Source organism: Papilio machaon, chromosome 19 (genome assembly GCF_912999745.1).
Source record: "Papilio machaon chromosome 19, ilPapMach1.1, whole genome shotgun sequence".
NCBI lineage: Eukaryota > Metazoa > Arthropoda > Insecta > Lepidoptera > Papilionidae > Papilio > Papilio machaon.
This window is the reverse complement of record NC_060004.1, coordinates 5,235,737-5,260,887: the sequence shown is the minus strand read 5'-3', so window position 1 is coordinate 5,260,887 and position 25,151 is coordinate 5,235,737. Positions and strand designations below refer to the sequence as shown.

General features: G+C 32.7%; 2 protein-coding genes and 1 non-coding gene across 3 annotated transcripts; 2 read left to right on the top strand and 1 right to left on the bottom strand.

Annotated features, from left to right (window-relative positions):
* Positions 1-6,129: 6,129 nt before the first annotated feature.
* LOC106715200 lies at positions 6,130-14,671 on the top strand (the record flags this gene model as incomplete). Its single annotated transcript, XM_045682649.1, has 10 exons — positions 6,130-6,148; positions 6,764-6,935; positions 7,066-7,177; positions 7,821-7,892; positions 8,390-8,550; positions 9,537-10,501; positions 11,457-12,202; positions 12,405-12,412; positions 13,039-13,676; positions 13,761-14,671. Coding segments are annotated over exons 1-10 (3,804 nt in total), but the record flags the coding sequence as incomplete, so codon positions are not given.
* On the bottom strand, positions 7,510-7,583 carry Trnan-guu. The gene has a single exon. It is a non-coding gene; the product is annotated as a tRNA-Asn (tRNA).
* LOC106715239 lies at positions 14,667-18,304 on the top strand. Its single transcript, XM_045682648.1, has 3 exons — positions 14,667-14,758; positions 15,139-16,978; positions 17,186-18,304. The coding sequence occupies exons 1-3, from the start codon at positions 14,691-14,693 to the stop codon at positions 18,302-18,304; spliced, it is 3,027 nt and encodes a 1,008-aa protein (XP_045538604.1). The 5' UTR covers positions 14,667-14,690.
* The last annotated feature ends 6,847 nt before the right edge of the window (positions 18,305-25,151 follow it).

The following is a 25,151-nucleotide window of genomic DNA, read 5'->3' as shown; positions in this document are numbered from 1 at the left end:
GATATGGTCTTCAGAACAACTGCCGCGAGAGTGGAAAGTGGGTATCATCATCCCTGTCCATAAAAAAGGATGTAAGAAGACGTGCTCAAATTACCGAGGAATTGCTCTGCTCCCGACAGCGTACAAGGTACTATCCTACGTGCTGCTGAATAGACTAGAACCCTACGCGGAACAAATCATAGGGGATTATCAGTGTGGGTTCCGAAGAAACCGCAGCACGGTGGACCAAATATTCCTCCTGAAGCAGCTCATGGAGAAGAAATGGGAGTACGCACAAAGCATTCACGCACTGTTCGTGGACTTTAGCAAGGCCTACGATAGCATAGACAGGGGATCACTATACGCCATACTTAACAACTTCGGAATCCCACAAAAACTCATCAATCTGATTAAGATGGCCACCCAAGAGAGCAAAATGCGCGTTAGAGTTGGAGGCGAAGTCACTCAGGAGTTTGAGGTAGTCACCGGGCTAAAGCAAGGAGATGCGCTGTCCCCTATGTTGTTCAATATAGCACTGGAGCATGTCATAAGAAAAGTGCTGACACTAGACACCGGAATACGGCTAAATGGACAACACAGGGTGATTGGATATGCCGATGACCTAGCCCTTCTGGGTGAGAGTAAAGTGGAAGTGGAATGCTCAGTTCGAGCTCTAATATGCGAAGCCTCTAGGGTTGGGCTCAAACTTAACCATGAGAAAACGGAATATCTCCACATGAAACGCTATAGAAATGCGAGACAAAAGCGTGAAGATCTGCGCGTTGGAGATATTTTGTTCAAAGGGACCGCTAAATTCAAGTACCTAGGATGCACTATAACGGATACCAATACACGAGAAGAGGAAATTAACATCCGGATTCACAACGCCCTCCGTTGTAGTGCTGCCCTGCACAAGGTGTTAGTGTCTAAGCTACTGAGCAGAAGAACCAAAATGCGAATATACAAAACTGTAATAAGACCGATCTTGATATACGGCTGCGAGACTTGGACATTGACCCTTAAAGAGGAAAATATGCTTCTGGTGGCGGAGAGAAAAATAATGCGCAAGATCTTGGGTCCAAAGCAAAGAGAAGACGGCAGCTGGAGAATCCGCTACAATGCAGAAATCGAGACGCTGGTGGGCGAGCCGAATATCCTAGGAGAAGCCAAAGCTCACAGACTCCGATGGCTTGGCCACCTTATGAGGATGGGGGAAGATCGGAATGCCAAAGCAGCGTATCTCGGGACCCCGACTGGCCGCCGACCTATCGGCCGACCTAGATACCGCTGGCGTGACGCTGTAGAGCTAGACCTGCTGGAGCTACAAGCGACGGACTGGCAGGAGAAGGCACAGGACAGACAAGTATGGCGATCTCTTGTGTCGGAGGCCAAGACCCACTTTGGGTCGCTGCGCCAGCGGAGTAAGTAAGTAAGTAATTTTTTTACATGAAAGAAATTTCTGCTAAAATCCATAAATAAAGTACAAAGTTTTTTCAATAAAATATGTAGATTTACCAAAAAAAAAAAAGATTTTTCAGATAGGTCGTCAAAACATTTTCTTTTTAAAATGTTGAGTTTTGATGCGATCTGTTTTTAAGTATTCTATGGAGAACACAATAGCAATTTACATCACTGAGTTTACCTTGTTAGTATTTCTAATTTATAAGAAATTTATAAGAAATCGCTTTAATTCCATTATTTCTGAAATAATAATAATAATTATTGTGTATATGTTTTAAATTAAAAAAAAAAAAAACAATTTCAATGCACGTAATGAATGTAGAAAAAAATATTGAAAAAGGCATTATATGCATTGAACCAATTTTTCAGCCAGTATTCCTTTGACTTTAAATAAAACAATTTTTCACCTGACACTAACATTTGCCCACGAAATAATACCATTATAAGCATACATTGAAAGCTTTTAACTGCAACAAATTCGATAAAATTCCTTTGATAGTTTTCATTTGGAATCAGTTTTATTAAAAATTAATGAAATTTACCCTTAAGCCGTGATAGTGGTACGGTTGTAAAATTTCCATTTGCCACTGCGTAAAAAACTAAGTGTCACTTTTGTGTATGCGTCTAATCTATTTTTATGTGACCGCTATCTATTTTTTTGTTATTTTTTTACATCGTAATTTTTATGTCGATTGGCGCTGAATTATATTTTATGAATAAAGTGAGATAAAAGTTCAATTGCATTATATTTATGACTATAAATTCCTATGTTTATTATTTTTGAATGCGTGTTTTAAATAAATACGTGTTTTAAATTCAACTTCTATAGAACTAGTTTATTTTCTTTCTGTAAGATGGCATGGTATACAAGTGATCCACCTGATGTTGCTAAAAGGGGGAATAGATGTTTGACCATGGACATCTGCAGTAATTGAGTAAGTTGCAAATATGTTGCTTAACTTAGTAGACACAGGAGAAGATATGCAGAAAAAGTATATTTCTTTTGCAAATCCATTTCTTTTTCCACAGATTTCTTACAGGCTAATACTATACAAGTACCGATATATTTGTATGTATTCTGTTACATCGTAAATTTATATTATTGTTTATTGCCGTATATTCGGGTAACATAGACAATGACGTTCGAGTCGTGGTAAAATAAATACTGTATTCAAATTAATACAACAACGTAGGTTAGAAATTAGTCGTGTAACAAGACCTGCAACAAGAAGGCTTAGGATGATGAAGAATGATTGTTTTAACTGTGTGTCGAACTAGTTGTTAATAAGGAATCTTATATTAAATGAAGAGTATGGTAAATGTATTAGTGTATGTGCTAGCTGTCGCCCGAGAATGTGTCCGCTCGGCAATAAAAAATAATAATTTGTTGCCTATGTGTTCTACAAGATTATGAGCTAAATCTGTGCTAAATTTTATGAAGACCCGTTGAGCTGTTCCGGAGATACCTTCAAAAAAACATCCATCCATCTAAACATTCGCATTTATAATATTAGTAAGATAAGATTAGAAAACAATAATCTATTCTAGTCTATACAGATAAATAACATTTATGTAGGTACCTGTATGTAATATCAAAATTAAATTTTCATTTTTCGTGAACATGTTCTAAACGCATTACTTTAAAAAAAAAACACTTTTTTTAATTTTTTTCTGTCTGTTCGTCTGTCAGCAAGTCCGCGTTTGTGACTCCTGGTGACATATTCTATATTTATTACTAGTTTTTTTTTTAAATCCACGCTGATTATAATGCTAATAAATAACAAGTACGAAATGATTATAAGTGTTAATTAAAATCAATTTATATGTGTGGAACTAACCCCAGGTGGATCTTATTACTAATTTTAATTCAATCATCCCGTAGCCGGCGAGTTAAAGCTAAAGATTTCTTTTTATTTGTTCTGTATGTTCTTTATAAAACAGAGGTTCATTATACAAATTAATTGTAAAGGCGTTCGCGTCCCACACTTCTCGTGTTCTCTCGGAGATAGGTGTGAATATGGATGTGTTATGAAAAATGCCTTTAAAATGATCAGGTTTTTAAAAATAACTAGCGATACGACTTAGCACGGATAGCACTTACTGCTGTTCTCAGTGCTGTTAAGTGACCACTAAGAGAGTTGCTTAGTGGAGATTTAGCATGAGATTATTATGCCACTATTTATGTTAGTCTATAATGTTAAATTACAACTAATAGTCGTCGATTGATTGGAATTCGACCGTAATTCATTAAGAAACATTATTTTTTATGAAAATAACGTTATGTAAATCCTTAAAAAGGGGGACAAAGTATTTCTTTTACACGCAAAGATCGTAATATCCATTAAAAGACTGCATCGTATCGAATGATACCAGCCTAAGTCTTTCCAAATATTAAAAATCAATAATGCCTATAATTTGCTTTGATTAAATTAAAATAAACAAAACGCGAACAAACCACATTCGGAATCAAGAGCTGAGAGGTGTGAAAGAGGGTTCCGCAGGTCTTTGTGCCAACATAATAGGCATTGTAGACTTCTGACACGTACTTTACAAAAGAACCATTCCTGTTCAACCCTAATATACCATTCACGACCTCTGATTTGGAATAATTTAGGAAGCGGGAGCAGAGACGCCGCGGGTCTAAGTAAATTGGTCGCTATATTCTATATTTTACACGAAGGGATTTATTATTATTATTGCAGTTACGTCGTTTTTAAGAGGTTCTTTTTGTTTCTCGAGAGCTAGGGGTGTCACGTCGGTGAAGAGATGTTAGAAAGAGACAGCCTGTGAAAACGAGGTGTGAAATAAAAATTATCCTAGAACGTTTAATTGATATTCAGGAAGCCGTGCATAATCCTAGAACAGGGTTCTTAATTGAAAGGGAACAACGTTCCTAGGTTTCTATGAGGCTCTTGAATGCACTCGCGGGGTCATTGAACTTCTACAGCTTGCTTGAAACCTAACCTTTTATCTAGGAAGGAGTGACTCGTATTGTTTTTTTTTAATCTTTTAAATCTTTACTATTTAGAGCTCGTGTCAGTAAGATTACAGTATCTTATTTTCATAATAAAAATATTTTTAGTGACAAAAATCGTTAATTTAAATATTTAAATATATTTCTTATTCTAAATTCTCAAAGTTTTCTTTAAGTTTATTCTTCGTTTATATTTTTGTATACTATAGAAGTTAATTAAACCGATTTTGGTCAAATTAGGCTAAATTACGTCTCCGTTTCAAATAGATGATGATTTAATTCTTTATATAATTGTACAATTATTTGCACATGAGAATATCGTCTTCGAAAACATAGGAAAACTGTATCGCAACCCTTTCGCCAAAAAAGGAAAGACCTGCTTCATTTCGGGGCAGGTGAACACGACACAGTGGGACAAGTCAATAAAAGCTTAATAACCGTGGGTTTTCTCTGCAGAAATACCTGTGTAAAGTATATTATTATACAAGATATGATTTATACAGATGGTTCGGGTATGTAAACCAATTGTTACTAACCAGTCGATAGTATTTACCACAATATTTTGAATTCCAAATTTACCTTATTAAACTGACAAAGTTAACTGTTAGTGTGGGCATAAATCAAACGACATTATGAGAGCGCACTAGCGCCTCCCGGTCAATTTAAAAAGAAAAGTTAGCTGTAGTACAACTAAGATCTAGTGACTCTTTAAATTAATTTTCTAGTAGAACTAATTGCGATAGCAACGCCTCTTAACGGCCGAGATAAACTTGTCAAACTATACTTATGTGTATTTATAAAATTCCCGTGAATTTCCACTGTTGAAACATTTGTATCAAAACACTTGATATCTCTTTTTATTTGAAAGCAAGCGCGATTGTTTATTAGTGGAAACGAGCAGTTAATTTGACATAAGCATAAGTCTCTCATCTCAAGTCTCTATAATATTATTTAATCCCTATTAAGAAGTGAGGCTGGTGGGTTCGGCGCTCTTACGGGGAATTACCGCATCCGCGCCGGCGAGGTAAATTGCTTAAAATTGGAAATTTAATTGATTCAGACGTCGACTTAACGCTACCTGTGAAAACTCAAATTCTAAACAAGAAGTTCATCAAATTAAAGATCAATTTCAATTTTTATTTCTCTTAATTTACTCACCATTTTATCACTACTGTAATTGCAAAATTATTACGTTTCCCGAGTGATCTTATCTTTCACATTTCTTTTTTTCATAAAAATGAAAGTCCAATATACTTAGTGGCCTGTTCGATATTTTGTATAGAAACTCTTTGGCTACTAAAGAGGCTCTTTGAAAGAGGTCGAATACGTCAAACTTCACTATTCACATTTGTAAACTCTTTTATTAAATGGTTTAAAACACAAATACTGATAGAAGAATAAAACTGTCATTAATTTATTTGGCAATCAAAATTGCAAAATGTATTTAATTTTATTATTATTATATTAGTTATTTAAATAAAAATGATATATTGAAAATACGCAATAATAGAATGTCAATGAAAAAAAAAATGCCTTAACAATGCAAATATAATCTAAAATCTCTTCCTTAAAATATTTACAAAGCTGTACTATATAACAATTTCATAGGATTTTTTTCATGTAACTGGAGAATAATCTGCAAGAACGAATACATTTAGACGCAATTTATAAGCAAAATAATATATTTTCAAGCATTTCAAATTAATTAATCCAAAATGTTCAAAGAAGATGACGGTAAGTTTTTTTAATTATCGTACACAGATTCCGTAGCAAAAACATTTCTTTCCTATTTAAGTAAATATCATGTTGAATTCATCAAATAACAACACACACGCCCAAAACCTAGAAGAGCAGAAATTACGAATTTACATTTGACGCGGACCTAGCCTCATTTGCTTCTGAATTCATATGTCTAAGCACGGAAGCTTATCAAATATATGTAAACTTTTATAGCTTATCAAATAATACGCATTGCTTATTCTAATTTCAAAGTTATTATAGATAATAATCTAGAAATAATACTAGAATTACCATAGATCCTCCTTTCATAGGTATAGTTTCTCATGATGAAATCTATACATAAATTCAAAGATTTGTAATTCAAATACAGCGATGGAGGATTAAACCGAAATCCTTATGCATGAGAGGTCTGTCTCCCGACTGAGTTATCACGACATATGGGACTCAAATGTCTCGAACGTTCAATACCATTGCAATAGAGCAGTAGTTAACAGTAGTTGTAATACCTCATACGTCGTACCGACAATACCATTGTCACAGAGTAACGCCGAGTAATTTGTTTGACATTAGTGCTGGTAATTCTATTTAGAGATATGTATGTGTTTACAGATGAGGAAGATAACACTTTCGGTGTTACGCGGTACCCGTGCATGCCGTCTCTGGTCGCGCTGCAGCAGATGCGTAATCGGCTGCATCTCGCCAACCTCGGCAAGAAGCTTATGAAGTGGACTGCAGTCGCAGCCATGACTGAGCTGAGGAATATCGCGCTACAGATCGATAGGTACGTACAACAACGGTACTACACAAAATGTACTTCGTCATCGATATCTGAGGTTTATTTTATATCATAGTAATTATTTTATGTACATTTTTAGAAATGACATTTGTTTATGACCATACTTTTCCTTTAGTGTGTATAAGAACTTCAGTGAAGATATGTGCGAGGCCTTCATCATGCTGGCAAGATGTCGATATTTTAATCCTAGTCTGAACCAAATGGTGGTTGAAGGTTGTCCCAATCAGGTATATTTTTAAATTCTTATACGAATATCGAAATTTAAAAAAAAAACTAGCGGACGCCCGCGACTCCATCCGCGCAGAATTAAAAAAAAAACAATTAGCAACCTATGTGTTTTTTGACATTGTGTTCTACATCTATGCCGAATTTCAGGGAGATCTATGCAGCTGTTCTGAAGATACCTTCTAACAACCAACTATCCATACATACAAACAAACATTCACATTTATAATATTAGTAAGATTGGCGGGATACAGAAAAAATTTTACTTAGCTTCCATTTTTTTGTTCTATTTAATCTTCTTAAATTATAATTTAAAAATTATCAAAAATTGTTTCGCCCCCGGGTGGTCTCGAACCACCAACCTTTCGGTTAACAGCCGAACGCGCTAACCAATTGCGCCACGGAGGCGATGACACTATTTGTTAAAAATTTAAATCTAAAAACTTGGACGGATGTATATGACTATTATTATTATCTGTGGTTACCACGTAATCCAATTAGGTAGCAACTAATTTCTTTCTAGTTTTGTGTCAAATGTCTAAAATGTACAAACTACTCCGTTCATATAATTCTGTTCTATTGTAGCTTTAAAAGTTTTTATTTCAATAGAAATTCATTCAATGATACTGGTCCAATTCTTTTCAGGCTGAAATATGTGTGACGTCATCAACAAGAACCGCATCAGGAGTGAAAGTAATAAAGTATGAGATAATCGAAGTAAGTTTGAGATATTTATACAATATTATTTTTATTTCTACCTTGTTATTTCATTTGACATGCGCGATGATGACATGAAGCTGGCATTCGCCCGCGACTGTCCGCGCGGCATTAAAAAAAATATTAATAAATATACTTCCTACCTACTTCATCCGGAGATAGTGTAGCTACCCAACAATGAAAACATTGTTCAAACAAATATTTCCTCTTTTAACATTAGTAAAAAAATGCTTTATCATTCTTAAACTGAAAACTAACGTATCAAAAAGTATATGTAAAATAAACGTTAGGACGAAAAAGCTTGAAAGTGGTATTGAACAATGTAGTTTCTATATGACTTCCACTAGATGTGTAGACGATTTTGTCACAGTTGTTGAAGTGCAACTGAAAAGGTGTGACGATTTACAAGAGAGATTATAGTAACTATAGTAATACATTATATAATTTAGTAATAGCTACTTTTACTAGAAATAATAATAAATGATAACTTTTTCTAGAATAACACTCACCCATATGAGCATCTTGGAATAGGGAAGGGAGGTCAGATGATTTTAGATACGAAAAAGACTTGGCTTGACTTATTAAAACGTATTATATTAATGGTGGAGCTTCGTAAGAACTTTAAATTGGTCGAAGAAATGCAAAAATCCGCCAACAAGTGAGTGATACAAATATCTTATTACAAAATATTATCATACTCGTAGTTCGTTAGTTTCATTCAGTTCACTAGGATATTGTTCTGGAGGTTGATTGTTTCATGGCAACAGGGAACCCCCCAGTTTTCATAATAGTAGTAACTAGGATAAGTAATTAAAACAAAGTTGTGTTCTTCCAGTCTATTGCGACTAATCGTGTAGTGGAAAAGGACATAACAAATGTATATAAATGACTAGCTTTTACCCGCGACTCCGTCCGCGCGGAATAAAAAATAGAAAACGGGGTAAAAATTATCCTATGTCCTTTTCCTGGTTCTAAGCTACCTGCCCACCAATTTTCAGTCAAATCGATTCAGCCGTTCTTGAGTTATAAATAGTGTAACTAACACGACTTTCTTTTATATATATAGATTATTTGAATCTAATAATAATTATTATTTAACTACCTATCTGTTATCTATTTGTTAGCATTTTTCTCATGTAGTTGTAGTTAATATTTTTTATCATAAAGCTGCCGATTATATTACCCTTCCCCCCCTCTAAGGACTGGGCGGGAACTTGTTATTGACTATTTAATTATTGCAATGATTTTGGTTGTTGATTATAGTTTTTTTATTACAATGTAAAAACTAGGGTAAAATAAGGCAGTGAAATATATTAAAATTATTCGGATAATTATAACACGTTATAATTTTTTTATTTGTCCTTTGATATTTTTAACGCCGCCTTAATGCTGAAGCGATATTATGAAAATAATAGCTTATTTGTGATTATTTTTTTTACTATTGTAACTACGCATAATTTCCATTTTAGTTTATTAAAATGTGTAAACATCAAACTCTACAAAGTCTTAAAGAAAATTATTGAAAACTTGGAACATATTATGTCAACTTACTTATTTTCGCCCGTGCAGTCCTTATGGAGGGAGAAGATTTTTAGTAGTATCAAGATGGAATGAGTTGTCTTCAAATAAAGTTGTTTGCCGCAGGAAAATGAACGTTTTAGGAAAAGTGGTTGTACCAAAATGTAAAGCTACGTGCACGTACATTATTGATGCTCTGGAAGAACTGGCCAGAGACGAATTTTATCGACGAAAAATGATTTTAGAAGTTAAGGGAAAAGGAGAAAAAGACCCGAAATGTTCGAGCGAATGTTCGCTTATTTGTGACGAAGATGAAAATAAACCGATGCACCTCGCCATGAATGACCATGTTACCCAGATATTACAATTAGTGAATAGTATAGACGACAAAAAGTTTTCCGAGTCGGATATCAAAGATTTTTTAGGCTTAGGCGAAGAGCTTAAGAGCAAATTGTATGATAGTATAAAACCAACATCAAACTTTGTTGAAACCGATGACAAAGACAATGCCAAGACAGATATACCCGCAGAACATAAAGTACAACTTGATACACAATTAAATTTGCCTCTTGATGAAAAGGAAAATATGGATCCAGTTGAAGTAGAAATTAAAGAAATTACCAAAATAGTGAGAATCAGAAATAAAGATGGCACTTACAGAGAAGTAAAGAAAACCATAAAAATACAAAAGGAAACTAAAATAATTGAGAATACAAGTAATTTAAGTGTCTCAAACAATAAGGTGTTATATGAACCGTCTACGTCTTCTTCTAAATCTACACCTTCGCGTGAAACAAGAATACAAATGATTAATCTTAAAAATTGCAACATTCCCACGCAGCAAACAAAAGAACGGGAATCAGATAAAAAATTAAATACTGTACTTTGTGACAATTTAGTATTGGAGAAAGATTTATCAGAATCTAGCTTGGATATAGATATGGAATATTTGAAATCTAAATATTTTTGTACAAATTGCCCAATTTGTAAAGAATTATCAAGTGAAATATTTAAAGTTCAAGACATTGAAGAACTCTACGAAAAATATCAATTAGATGAAAAAAATCTGTTCGAAACAGAAGAAATGAAAGGCAATAATAAATGACAGACAATCTATACCAAAAACTAAATCAACGGCACCTCTTTCTTACTAAATCAACCGGAAAATGAATGAAAAAATAATCCCTAAAATATTGTAAAATTTACTATTAATAGGAATTGACATTTTGCCAATTAAAAACAACAGTACGCTATTATAACAATTTAAATAATGAGATAGAATCATGTGATAACTTTTAACTTAGGTTAGTAAACAAATATATAAACGGTTATACACTCAGGTATTTGTTTGGTATCGGCACTGACTAGTTTTGATCTCATCGACGGCAGGCTTCATCAGATTATACTGTACTGTAACACAATGACCAAAATAAGCTTTTCCAAATTTATTAATATCTTAAATATTTTTACGCAGTCCTTAGAAGTTACCTTTACAAAGAAAAATTTGGTATTTTATTATATTTACAATATTAAGATTAGTGATTGTCCGCAGGCAGAGGAAAAATAACGAGATAAAAAACACAAGGATGGCACGATATTCCATTATTTCTTCGTTACTTAATGAAAAACAAACCTATAACGATCTTAATATATTGTTAAGCAGTAATTTTAGAGAATTTTCCAAAACCCACATATGTACAAAATCATTTATACGAGATGTTAAACAATATTATAATTTAATTAACAATCGGAATGTCGAATCATTGAGTCTTATAAATATGAACGAAGAGACAAGAAAAGAAATATCAAACACCTTTTGTGCAATGGAAAAAATTTCAAGCGACAACTATTCACTATACTTTAAGAAACTATTTAATTACTTCAATGAAAATAACTTAAATAACACTCAAGGTTTAAAAATTGATTATGTAAAAGAGGATAAGACAACAAATTTTGTTTTAGATTTTTGCAACATAATATCTCTAACAAGTATATATTTTGAAGATAACCAGTCTGAGGAAATTAAAAATATTGTACTTAATTTAGCTGGTAATATTTTAATATGTAACAACGGACATGAAAATGACGAAGGCAATGTATTAAATGAACATGATTCAACAAGATTCAGTGTTCTAGAAAATTATACTAAGTTAGCTCAATATTTTTCAAGCATTTTCCACAAAACTAAAAACTGTTATAAGCAATGCAACAAGTCTCCTGTACTATTGCCTATAACCACATATTTCTCATCAGGCACTACAGATTTGTCCGGAAATGAACGAAATAAACAAATATTAACGACGTTATTACAAAAAATTGACCAAACTAAAGACGTGGCTAAGGCGTTTAAAAAACATTCTATATCTAGTGATATCGAAAAATTTATTAACGCCTGTGTAACATTGAGTGAAAATCTAAAAAAGATTACCGAACAAAGTGAAGAAGGTCGAACATGTCTTTGCGAAGGAAAATGTGAAACATGTGGTTGCGTTCATAATGATGAAGAAAACAACGAAGATGTTAATGATGAAGTAGAAGAAAATAATACTATAAAATACGAAATTGAAAAAAACATTAAGAGCGAATCGAAAATTGTTAACATGGCGACAGAGAGTTCTGCAGGATACTTCGAAAGGAAAGTTAAAACGTCAAAAATTAAACGATTTACCAACAGGGATGGCACCGTGCGGGAGGAAATAGAAACTACTATAGTTACAGAGAAAATACACGATCCCGTTGGAGATATTGTTGATATAGATCGAGATGACGACATGGATCTAGAAGAAGAAGAAGTATAAAATTGATTTGAATTCTCTCCTACCATTTTTACAAAGTTAACTTGCGAAGGTAAAACTAAATTATGGAACAAATTAAAGGACAAAAATTGTAAACCTTAACTTCTATAGCCGAAAAATAAATTATTTATAAACAAAAAAAAAACAAACTATAATTCTCTCTATATATTTAAGCTGAGAAGACAATGTCTTTGTACAGATGTTTTGGTACTTCCTTTGAAGCGGGTTAATTTTTTAATTATTCATTAAATAAATCATTACGATTCGTTCAGTGGTTTTCTTTAATTTTTTTAATTTGTTCGAAATGAATGCTAAACATTTTCTCTAGACGGTTAATAAATATTACAATTCAAGTTCATAAATGTTCAAATATTTGTTCTTTAATAAGAAATGTTGCAAACATTTTTAAACTGCGATTTTTCAATTGTTTAATTAACGATTTTGTTATTAAAAATTATAAACCCCACCAAGGTCACAACTAAATAGGTTACATTTAGAAAAAAGTTAATTAGTCAATGACTAAATATTTTAGTTTACAAAGGTAATTAAATGTGCAGTGGAGTATAATCTGACTAATATATTTATTCTATACGTGAAGTATATTATGTTATTTTGATATATAATTAGGAAGCTCTCGTTCAGTCCGAAATATTTAATAAGGTTTGATAAGATGTATGATGATATTAAATTACGTAAACGTTATTTATTTTCCATATATTCCACTATCCTATCATTTATCTTAGGGTACGTATATATTTCATGGTAAATTTTAAAGGGTATTTTATTGGTGGCAGTGTTTAAATAACTATAAAGAAAAGTGAATCTTTTTGCAGGAGGTTGAATGTTCTTTCGAAATCGGTTATGCCACGTGCTTCGCTGAGCATACGTTATATTTTATTTGAATTAGAAGAAATGGAGAGGGAAGATAATTTTAGATTGAAACGTTTTAAGGAGTTAAAGATTAAAAAGCAAAGTAAAGAAGCGGCTGATAAAGAAGAAATGAAAACAGATGTTAAAGAAAACCTTCCTCCCGAACAGCTCACACTATTAGAAGTTGAATTTGATGATAAAAAAGAAGACCCTTACGGTTTTAATGAATTAGAAAAAGTGAAAGAAAAACATATTCCAAAGAAAATGGAAAAGATAGAAGAAAGTATGGAAAAGGAACCTAATATAAACTTGAATGATGTACAAGAAACTGAAACAAATGAGTTAAAGAACCAAGGTGAATATACAACAAACAAAGATGAGGAAAAAGTTGGAAATGCATCATACTTTGATGAACCGTGGAATAAAATAATGGATGAAAACTTTTGTAAATGCTCTCCTTTATTTATGTCAACACAAGAGGTATGTCAAGCTGAAATACCTAATCAAAGCTTCAATCTAGAATCAGATAAAAAATTACAGGGTATTAAGTTGCAGAAAGAGGATGAATTAAAAATTTCAAAAGACATTCCGCCTTGCAGTAGTAAAATTCTATTGACCTGGTTAAAGAAAATTATAGAAGAAATAATTTCCGAATGTGTTTGTAATTTACGTATGAATGAAAAAGAAAACGTTGCTGCTTGTTCTCAAAATATACGCAAATACTCTACAGAATTTAGTAAACTTTCTGTCCATGATAGCACCTTCAGTGTTAATTCTAAAGTTGAAGATAAACTTGGTAGTTTCGAAAGTAAGTACAAAGAAATCATAAAAGTATCACGACTACCAAACGAAGATGGTACTGTTCGACAGAAACGAAAAATAGTTACAGTTAGGACAGATAAGAGAAACCCTATGAAAACTAAATCGGTTAATATTCAAAATAATGTAGACAATGGCGAAAATTTAGTGTGTACCTGTTCCGATTCAAGTAGTCAAAGTGGAAAAAGTGAAAGTAGTGAGGCTGATGACGCAAATAATCAAAATGAAAATGATAAAAGACCAGATTTATTTTATCCACCAACAGATACTAGATCTGAGCCTGTTTGTAGTAAGTGTCTGTCGGATAAATCTAATTTACGGTCTTGTATATCTGCTGGGAGTATGAAAAATACAAAAAAGATGAACACTATAACATGCAGCTACCCTAGCGACCGCAGAGTGAATATAACCATTAGTGATAAAGGTTTTGAACAACTTGATAGTACTAAAGAGTCACGATTACCTTTAGTCTCGTCTATCAATGTCAACTTTTGTGATTTGCCTAAGAATATCTTGTTGGACTTACGAGATTGTCAAGATGTATGTAACGAAACAAATCAGCAAACCAAATATGCGATTGATGAAGATTTATCTAAAATAACACAACCAAAGAAATCTGCAAGTACTTGTATGTGTGACCTTGAAAATGACGATTTAGAAACCGCTGAGAAATGTTCTGAGTGCTTTAACAAAGTAGGTGTTGAAGTTGAGGCGATGTTTAAGAATGCTTCTACTGGCATGACGAGCACAGCTTATATATTTAATAATGTTATAGTGACAAATATAAAGCGATCGGATGAAGACCGGAAAAATACTGCTTTGCAATCGCCTGATTTCTCATATATTTTTAGCAAAGTGGAAAAGGTAAGGCACGATCTACTTGATAAAAATATAGAAGATACTCATCCAGCTGTAAATACAGATACTTTTTTTAAAGAATGTTCTACACGTACTACAATGTTTGATTATATATTCAGTAGTTATGTAAGAAGTGAAATTGATAATATGGTAAAAAGGGCCTGCTTTGTTAACCCCGAATTTCCATATATTTTTAGTAAAATATCAACGAAGACACCATGTATTCCTTGTAATACAAAGTCTGTTGAAATTGGTGCTTTATTTAATAATGCTTGTAAGCGTTCATACAGTTGCACTTACATTTTTAATCATCTGAAAAATATTAAAATAAATGCTATGATTAAACGTTCTTGCATGAATAAAGTTGACTTCCCGTATATTTTTAGTACGGTCAAAACTGAAATTGAAGATCAACCAAACACAGACGCAACATTAAGGACTGCAGAAATTGAAAAGATGTTTAAAAATATTCACAAACCTGTTACAGAATTTACTTATATTTTAAATCATGTAAATACAGTAAAAATAGAAAATATGTTTAAAGATGCTTGTAAGCGTTATAGGCATTTCCCATATGTTTTTAGCAACGTTATAAACGAACCGGATAGTACAGATACATTGGAAAAAATTAATGAAATGTTCATTGAAAATTGCAAGCAACCATGCAATTTTCCTTACATTTTTAATACTTCCAACAATGTTAATACAAAACATATGCCTTGTAAAAATATTAGAAGAAATGTTAAAGAATACTCCTATATATTTAGTAAAACGTCAGAAGCAATTTTAACCAATGACGAGGAATTTAAAAACATTTGCAAACAAACATGCATGACGGATGATGAATTATCAGTTGTTTTTAACAAAATTGTATTTAAAAAATCGATACAAGACTTTCAAGAAGATAGCTTAACGAGGTTGAAGGAAATCAGTGATTTGCTTAAAGAGTCTGTGCGAAGTTTGAACAGTGGTAAATATAAGTTTAAATATGTATACAAGAATGAAGTGAACAATGACATGGATAAGAAAACATCAACTGATATAATTTATATTTATACAATATGTGATGCATCCACCTCAACTGATGACGTCGATTGTGGAAGAAATAATATAGGAGTCACTACAGTATTTAAACAGACATGCAAACATAGAAGTGAATATACTTATTTCCCCAGCGAAGTGGAGTGTCGAAAAGCTGATGTAGTACAGAGAGCAAGCGAAACCACCCTTCATGACCTAAAAAAGATTTTTAAAGATCCATGTAATTGCATTTTCAATAAGATCGATATTAAAATACCTCATAAAGAGGAGATATGTAATATGAAATGTGGAACATCTGATTCAACTAACTTAGTAGAGAGAGACGATTTAGAAAAGCCTTCAGAAATATTAAATGTTGTTGACATAAACACAATGTTCAAAGATTCATGCGTACGTAAGAACGAATTCACTTATGTCCTCAATAAACCTACAAACAAACCGTCTTGTGAATTGGCACGTAGAACAACAGATTTAAGATTACAGCAAATGTCAAAGTTTGAAGATTCTAATAAAAATGTTTGGGGTAACTTAAATACCACAAATATCCAAAAATCAGAACCAAATCAGTTCATGAAAACACCAAATTTAATTAAAATAGACAATATGTTTAAAGATTCATGTGTACAAAAAAATTCATTTACATATGTACTAAATAATCTTCAAGACAAAGCATCTTGTGAATTAGCACGCCGTACTAGTGACTTAAGACTCCGTGAAATCGAAAAGTTATCTGCAAATTCAAAAAATAGTACCTGTGGATACGACACATGTATTGTATGTAAACCAGATCGATGCCTTAGTCCAAATTATATAAAAATTGATAAAATGGTTAAAAAAGCTTGCACACAAAAAAATGAATTTACGTACGTATCCACAAAACTGGGCAAGAAGCCTGTCCAATTAGCTCGACGAACAAGTCATTTACGACTTCATGAAATTAGCAAGATTAATGAATCTAATTCGAGTAAGACAGCTGAAAGCGAGGTACAAGATGCAGAAAGAAGTAAAAGTGATTTTACCTGTTTGTTGCGCAAGGCTTTGGAGTCGATAGAAATGATTAAATCGAATTGTGAAAAATACAGAAACGTCGCAACATTTTCTGACACATCTATGTATGAAAATGATTATAAATACTTCTTTAATAAATTTGACCAAGCAAAAACAAGTGATTTCGAAAATGCCAGTGTAAAAAAGATGCAAGAAATTAACAAAATGATTAAAGATTCTTGTACAATGTCTCAAAATTCAAAATACGAATACATATTCCAAAAAGTTCCAAAAACTTGCACCTGTACATGCAATAGAAAATTTCTAGCATTGAAGCTACCTTGTTCCGTATCTTTCAATAATAATGTTTATGAAGAAAATAAGCCATGCAACATTGAATCTCAGAGTACTTGTTCATTTGTTAACAAACGAAAACACAAATTTTTGATTCAAATTCCGAATCCTAAGTTTGACTCAGGGACCTTAGGTATTGAAGTTATGTGGAAATCGGGCGGTGTGGCTGATAAAAATATTGCACCTAAAAGTATACATTTAACAACGAGTTCAATAACAAGAATTTGTCCTGACAATAGTCAAAATGCAACCAATCAGAAGAAAAGCTGGTGTCGAAGTATCTGCAGCAAATCTAGCAAAGTTCCTAGCGAGAAAAATGATATTTCTTTGATCAGAAGAATGCTAGATTCAGTCAAAAATGTATATGTACCATTCCTAAAATCATCTGTTTCTGAAGTAAATAAGGAAGCAACTCAACCAAAAGCAGACAATGTTATTAGTTTAATATCGAACTCGACAACATCCACATACTCCTGGAAATCCTGTGTTATGAAAACGTGTCAGGCTGATATTGAATGCGTGGAAAAGAATATTTCGTATTCAGGTTTCTCTTATGGGTCATCTCTCGATTTTGTTTCTTATAAAAGTGAGGGTGTTGGTTCAGCGTGTAATTCGGCAATCGAGTATACTAATGTAGAGGAAAGTACTCCATGCAAATATATGAAAAATTCTGATGTTGTCGAAAAACTATTAACATTTGATATTGACATGAAGTCAGGTAGTTCTTTGGATACAAAGGATTCTGTTATATCCGTCAAAAGAAGTCATAGTATTAAATTTGATCCAAACGTTTCTAACCACTGTCAGAAATGTGGAAGAAGAAAAAATAAGCCAAAAACAGCCTGTTCAAAATGTAGTCTTACGCAGAACCAACAAGTTTACAGATTAAGCAAATCTCCGATCCCATCTTGTACAAGGAGGCAAAATAAGAATTTATTAAAAAGATCATGTTCTTGCATATCTGTGTCCTCTCCAAGGTACGCCAATGAACCGAAAGCTGATTACTGGTACAATGTTAATAAACGAACAAAATTCAAATGCACTTCAACTGAATGTCTTCGAGCATCAGAACAAAATGTCGACAACAAATGTAAACAACCAATTAGAAAATGTCTATCTTACGATGATAACGATTGTTGCTGTTCCAAAAATTCTCGAAGTTCTCATTAGGTCCATGTTTTTATATAGACTTATAGCATTCCGTATTAAAATCCCTGATGATGATTCTGTTTAAATTATGGTTAGTTTAGATATATAGATTATTATGGTTATAAAATTTTCTGTCATTAAAATTAAAAATAAACAAATTAATGAAGTTTTATTTTAACTCCATGTAACTGGTCTAAAGTTGACGTAAAGACTTAAATGATCTCTATGTAACATCTAAAAATTCCAGACAAGTTTACCAACTGAGAAATCCACTGCTGTGAATCTTGTATCAAAACACAATGTAATGTCTTTGATTCCTTTTAAATTAGAGAAATTAATGTAAAATTATATGCTCTGTCTTTTAACAAAACGGAGAGTAGCATGGTTAGGCAGTCTTATATTTAGAAGGCAATGAAATTACAAAGAAATAAGACTTCAAAGTTATCGGTCTCGCAAATACTACAATAGCTCAAGTTCTTAATTTAGTTTTACAATCGAGTTACGCCAAGAAATGCATTGCGGGTCGATCGTCTAGACTGGTCGTGATGGAAATAAAGCGCGACCGTGGAATAATTAGCGATGCTCCGATTGTTGGCATCCTATGTCGGATAATTAGTGGACTGCAAAACGAATGACAAACGTTTCGGACTCTTTGTTGTACTCTTGTTAGATTCTATGCGTGCGAGAGTATTACACGTGTGTAATATAGGAATGGCAATGCAATGTTAGAAAAATTCTAAAGCAATATTTTAGAAGAGAAGATTCTTGAGTACTTAATTGTTGGTTTGTAGAGCTTAGAAAGTGGACTCTACCAAAACATACTGAATAATTGAGAAACACTTCTTAACCTTTCCAAAAGGTAATTAAGAAAGTGTAGCAGATATTGCGCGTACAGCAATCGATGCATGTCTTAATTTGTAGTCATCACAAGTCGATTCATCAGCTCAGCATATTTTTTATGACCCAATGTTTGACTACAGCTTCACCTGATGTTACAATAATTATGATTTATCGACTATACATTGTTGTATTTAGCACCTTGTGTTCACACATATTTCTCCAACTAGCAGCCCTAGTTTTAGCGGGACGTTTGGCGAACTGCCAGTCGGCGTAGTACGCAGACGTGACGTCACAGGCATTCCGACGAGTTATGCCGTCTAGCCCACAGACGAGACGTATCCATCGCGAGTCAGGATCTGGTTAGCACCACAGAACAATGCCTAGGACGTGATATATCGTGTGGGTGGCACTTTAGTATTTGATGAATTCGGTACGCTGGCGTTAGGACCACCGGCGGTGAATAAGATTAGAAATAATTAAAATAACATCCTGTATATTCATTTTACATATTATTGTCAAAACATTGGTGTTATTTATACCAGAAAGCGATATAACCGTCGAAAGAAGTGATTACGACAGTTTATAGAACAATTTTGCATCTTCTGTGGACAAAGTATCATCACGGACAAAGTTTGTATTAATATTTTATTCCCTAGCGGGAGTTAATTAACCAAAAACCTCATAAAATTTTTGCATAATTGACGATAAAAACGACGATGATACGATAGCGATTGTCATAAATATTCGTGCTAGACCCACAGTTGTGTTGAATCTGTCGAAACTATTAAACAAAACTGTCGAATCGTTTAATAATCACGATGGAAAATGAGCCTTTTAGTGTAGAAGCAGGAATTTCCATAATTATCTATCTCGTAGACGCCTTTTAATATTTCACTAGTTTCGGTAAATACTGTTACATTTCTTCTTCAGCTTGTGAACCTTCAACTTTATTTCCCGCCACTGCACACCCAGCCAGGTCGTCGTACCTCAGGGGGTTTTGACTTAGTATGTGAAATCCACACATACATATATCTTTGTTAGATATCTGCAGTTTACATCATGATGTTTTCCTTCACCATAAGTCCATCTCAGACATGTACATCTGTAAATTAAAAATCGAAAAACATATTGGTATATAGCCAACTATTTATACGTATGTATCAAAATAAATAAGTAGATTTTCAATTAAAAAAATTTGAAACTTGTCTACGTTTATATCAAACATATTCGCATATTTTATGTAATTATAGAGAGATCTTGATTTTCATCAATTAGGGAAACACTTTGATGCAATTAGAGTACACTGGAGTGCTTTGACGTGTGTAGTTTCCAGGAATTGCATACTCTACATACTTGATATAGGATTACATTGGTCCTTTGACACCGTATGCCACATTAGTAGTATACGACTTTAAGTTTATTTATATCGTATTATTTGAATAAATATTAAGTATTCATTTAAATTATAGCAATAAACCTTAAATTATTTATTCTTTGTAAGTATATTGAAACATGACAAACAGTTAATTTTATTTTAGGATTTTTTTTTCGTAAGAATTTTTTGTCAATTCATTTAATTTTTTAACACAACTACAAGCTCCAAAGACTAGATCTTATATTCCAAGCTCCATATATTCCAAGAACTTTCTGGAAACTGAAGCATAATATAAGAAAGACATCAGACGGGATAATTATTATAATATTATTGAATAATATACGAAATAAGGTACGCAAGAAGACCGTGACCACGGCTAAGCGGTTGGTAATGCGGTGGCGGTCTGATCCTTTCGCAACGTAACAGACAAAGCAACTCTATTGTTACAATTCTATTTTGTATAACCATATAAACTTGCGACTTGGTATGTTGCACTTTTTTTTATGGCTACAGTAAGTAATGTTTAAAGATTAGTGTCACTTGAAAGAGAGTATTTGCGAATATTAAGAGATAGGGATATAAAATTCTTTCTGCATTCTACAAAATCATTATTTTCAAAAAAAACACTTCATTAGAACTTTATTTTCATATTCATTAATATGAAAATAAAAGTTCTAGTGTTTTTTTTTTATTTGGACTGTCGAAATTTTTATATTTGGTGACACTATGTCACTACTATTTACTATTGGCAGTGACTTTATAAGGTGATTACAAACTTTTATCTTCATTGTTAAATAGAATCAACAATCATATATCTATTGTAAACAGTTCCTACTAAACTAAAATACTGTATACCTTTACATCTATTAGTTCTTAAACATGATTACAGTTGAAAAGTTTTAAAATTAGTTAAGTTCAGAATAACATCGGTCTCAACTTTCTATCCAATATCGATTCGCAACTTAATTAGGTAAGTTGTTTTCATGTCCGTAGTTTATGTAGACAAGTCTTACAGGCCAATATCTGCTGAGACAACAATCATGAGGTACGGTTCATTATTGCAGTGTTTATTTATGCTTAAGGCGGAGTTTGTGGCGTGTTTAGAAAGTTTTCGTATTTCATGCACAGTTGACCTCTTATTAATTTAATGATAAGTTATTAGACGAATGGAAGGTTATTTGTTAAGAAAGCATGTAAAATTTTGAAATGCACTACTGATATTATGGTTTAAGAAATCTTTATTTTCCTTAATAAGAATCGAAATTACAATTCACTTACTTAAGGCTACAAGAATTATTTTACATTTGTATTGCAAGCGTAGTGATTTTTATTTTTATACAATGTAGGTAAGTTTAAACTTAAACAATTTGAAGCATTAACGAGTTTACTGAGATACGAATAGTTTACGAGATATTAATGATTCTAACTGTGGAATTGGGTTATTGTAACACTTGTCATAATACCTTCCTCTCTGTTTTGTCAACCCAAAAGGGATGACAATATTTTTATATACAATAATACAAGTGTCTCGGAAGTAGATTTTTGCGGTAAAAATTAAAAATAAGCAATAATCTTTAAGTATTACAACAATTTATCTTATAATCAGAAATCGTAAACGATGTACTTACGATCTATTTCTATTTATTTATACAATTAATAGAATTATAGTTTTTGTCTGTCTCATCGAAAAAAAATAATTTCATTTCGCGAACATGATATATTTGGGGTATCTCTGAAACGACTGTATTTTTACTAGAAGGTTATGCGTGCGGGAATTACTTTTTTGTAATTCCTCGCTGACGAAGTCGCGGGTGATAGCTAGTGACGTTCGAATCTGATTGCAGTTAATAATTATTATTTTAATATATACGCTAATTGCGTATACTCTGCCTTAACCGGCAGCTTTAGCATCACGAAGTGACCGCTCTACTGGCTTTCTACAATAGCTGAATTGCAACATATCGCATGGCCCTTGTCCGCGTGTCGTTGCGTGAGGCAGTTACAGAGGTCGCATGGACCTCTAGCATACTGGACACTGGGAGTCTGAGTACATTTAGTGCAGTCGGAGTGGCACAAGTTATTGGGTCATTTCTACTTACATTGTTACATATTACCCGGAAAAGGTTTGGAATCTAACTGGGAAATTGTTTGTTTTCTATCTATAAATGTTTTTTTTTCTTTCCTTCAAAGAAAAGCATCTTAATCTTTCAAAGTGAAATCTTTTTACGTTAATAAACTGCTCTTGCAGTTTGTCGAAATTATTTTATTGTAATTTTTATGTGATGAATAAATAAAAACAAGTTATAGATAAACAGCATTTGAAATATTGTATTTTACTTTTTGTTTGTGGCGTAAAATTGAGAATAAGCGCTATCTTATTTCTTTGTTAGCTTGTTCAGATTAAAGACCGGTTTCTGAAATGCCAAGCAAATAAAATACTTCTATTATGTATTGAAATTTTATAATTAATAACATACATACATACATATGTACTGTGGTGCGATGATTACATTGTCTGGTTAGGTTAAATTCTGATGAGTTTTTCAAAAATTGGGGTTTCTGTATCCTCAGTTTCGTAATGTCTATCAATTTTGAATAGGAGTTTATTTATGGTTGAGGTGCTGAACTTAGTAAATAGTTATCGCAGTAAATCTTCTGTACCTTTATCTTGCAGAGCCGGCGCAAGCCAGTTGTTTGTAGATAAAATCGGCGGCTTTTGCAATGATGTGTTCAACATTACCAACAGTAGGACGTTTATGCGCTAGTCTTTTGTTTTTAGGCCTTATGGTTTTCTTGACTCTTCTTCTTGCTATATTCTATGAAGTTTTTGGATTTAATATGATTGATCATTTGGGTTAATAAAGTTTCATAACAGAGGTTAACTTATTAAAAACTATTTATTTACTATTACGGGTAATAAGGAAAGCTTGTTTTTTCGAATACATATTCGTACATACGTTACATATTACGTTACATTGTGATCTTTTGTATCCCATATTGTTGATGATAATTGAGTTCGCATTATTTTTTTATGTTGTTTAATTTTTGTCAAATGTTTTTTGTTTATGTTTTGTGCGGTGGTCTCTCGTCGTTGGATTGCATCTTTTTCCCGCTACCGACATCCTTCTGATACAATCTAACACAGCTATGGAAGTAAAATTTATGTTTAATATTGTTTTAGCTTGATTTGCACTATGGTTGTACTTAATACGATTATGGAGAATATAATAAAGGTAAAGATGCAAAAAGAAATCGACAATATTTAATTTACAATTTTTTAAATTGATTTGTCCAATTTGAATGCAGAATGTGGAGATGTTATTTGTGTAGTTTTGTAAAGATTCTTTATATTTAGAATCTTCATAATCAAATGCCAAATTCCAACTAAACTAAGGGTCTGTTTCACAATCTCTATGTAAGTCTTGAATAAGCTACTTGAAACTTATTAGTCAAACAAAGTCTTCGTTGTCGTTTATTTTGGCTAACATTATTACATGTCGGTTAATTTATGCGTTAGTTGGTTATCAAGCACTTTACTTGAATATTGTGACAGGTAATAAATGTACAAACTACAAAATGACAACGCAAATCATAGCATCCCTGTGACTATTGAACTTTGTTTTGTCATCTGTACTGAAGTGTAATGTCATCTCAATAATTTCTTTGGATAAAAGTGAGATAGTAATTTGTTTTTGTACATGTGTTTCAACAGTGGAAACTGTTAATGTACATTTAGGTCTGATAGAGCTATTTGCGTTTGTACTGGGCTACGATTTATCATAAAGTATATCGAGTAAGCCATCAGTGAAAGGCGAAGGCGTGGCGAGCTCGCCGGGCCGCGGTAATCTATTTCACTCCATTTCTACGAACGGATTTCGAATTTTTCACCATTTTGTACGCTTTGAACTTACATTATAGCGAAATGTCAGAGTTCGTGATTACTTTCGAGATGTGATTTTGTTTTCAATTTCGATTGCTAGGTTTCTAGGGAATGGGGACTAATAAACTACGAGCTTTTAGATTGGTTTATTTTCAATATGTGTACAAATAGTATTATGTATTATGTATTATACACCATTATATAAACTAAGTTTTTAATTTGTATTGTACATATGTATTTTGGTATATAATTGTAGGCGGTAAAGGATTTCGTTTGCATTGATGACCATGAGTTATTCTTTAGAGGAGCAAACTGTCGTATCTAAGCTAAAGTGCAGCTGCTTATAAAAATAGATAAAACTTTATACGACACAAAGTTGTCTATTTAAACATCATTGTTAGTACGCTAACGAGTTTAAAAACGTCGGACATAACAGTGAGTGACGCGCGTTCGGCAACAGCGACACGCGAACGAAGCCACTCGGTCGTGATTTACGCGACGCCCCTACTAATGTCACTCGAAGTAAACTCATCTTAAATCAAGATCAATTTATCGATAAAAAAAATCGTTAGTTTTGCGCATGCTATTTATTATTTTTTATCTACAATTTATTGATCTTAGGTCAATTAAATTGTATTGGGTTTTTATGTAAATATGTTAGAGAATATGTAGAAAGTTAAAAAAGAAGGTTCTCTAATCGACAACTAATTAGATTATGTAACAAATGATCTATATATAATCAACTATTGTTATTGTCTAATCACGATTTGTTC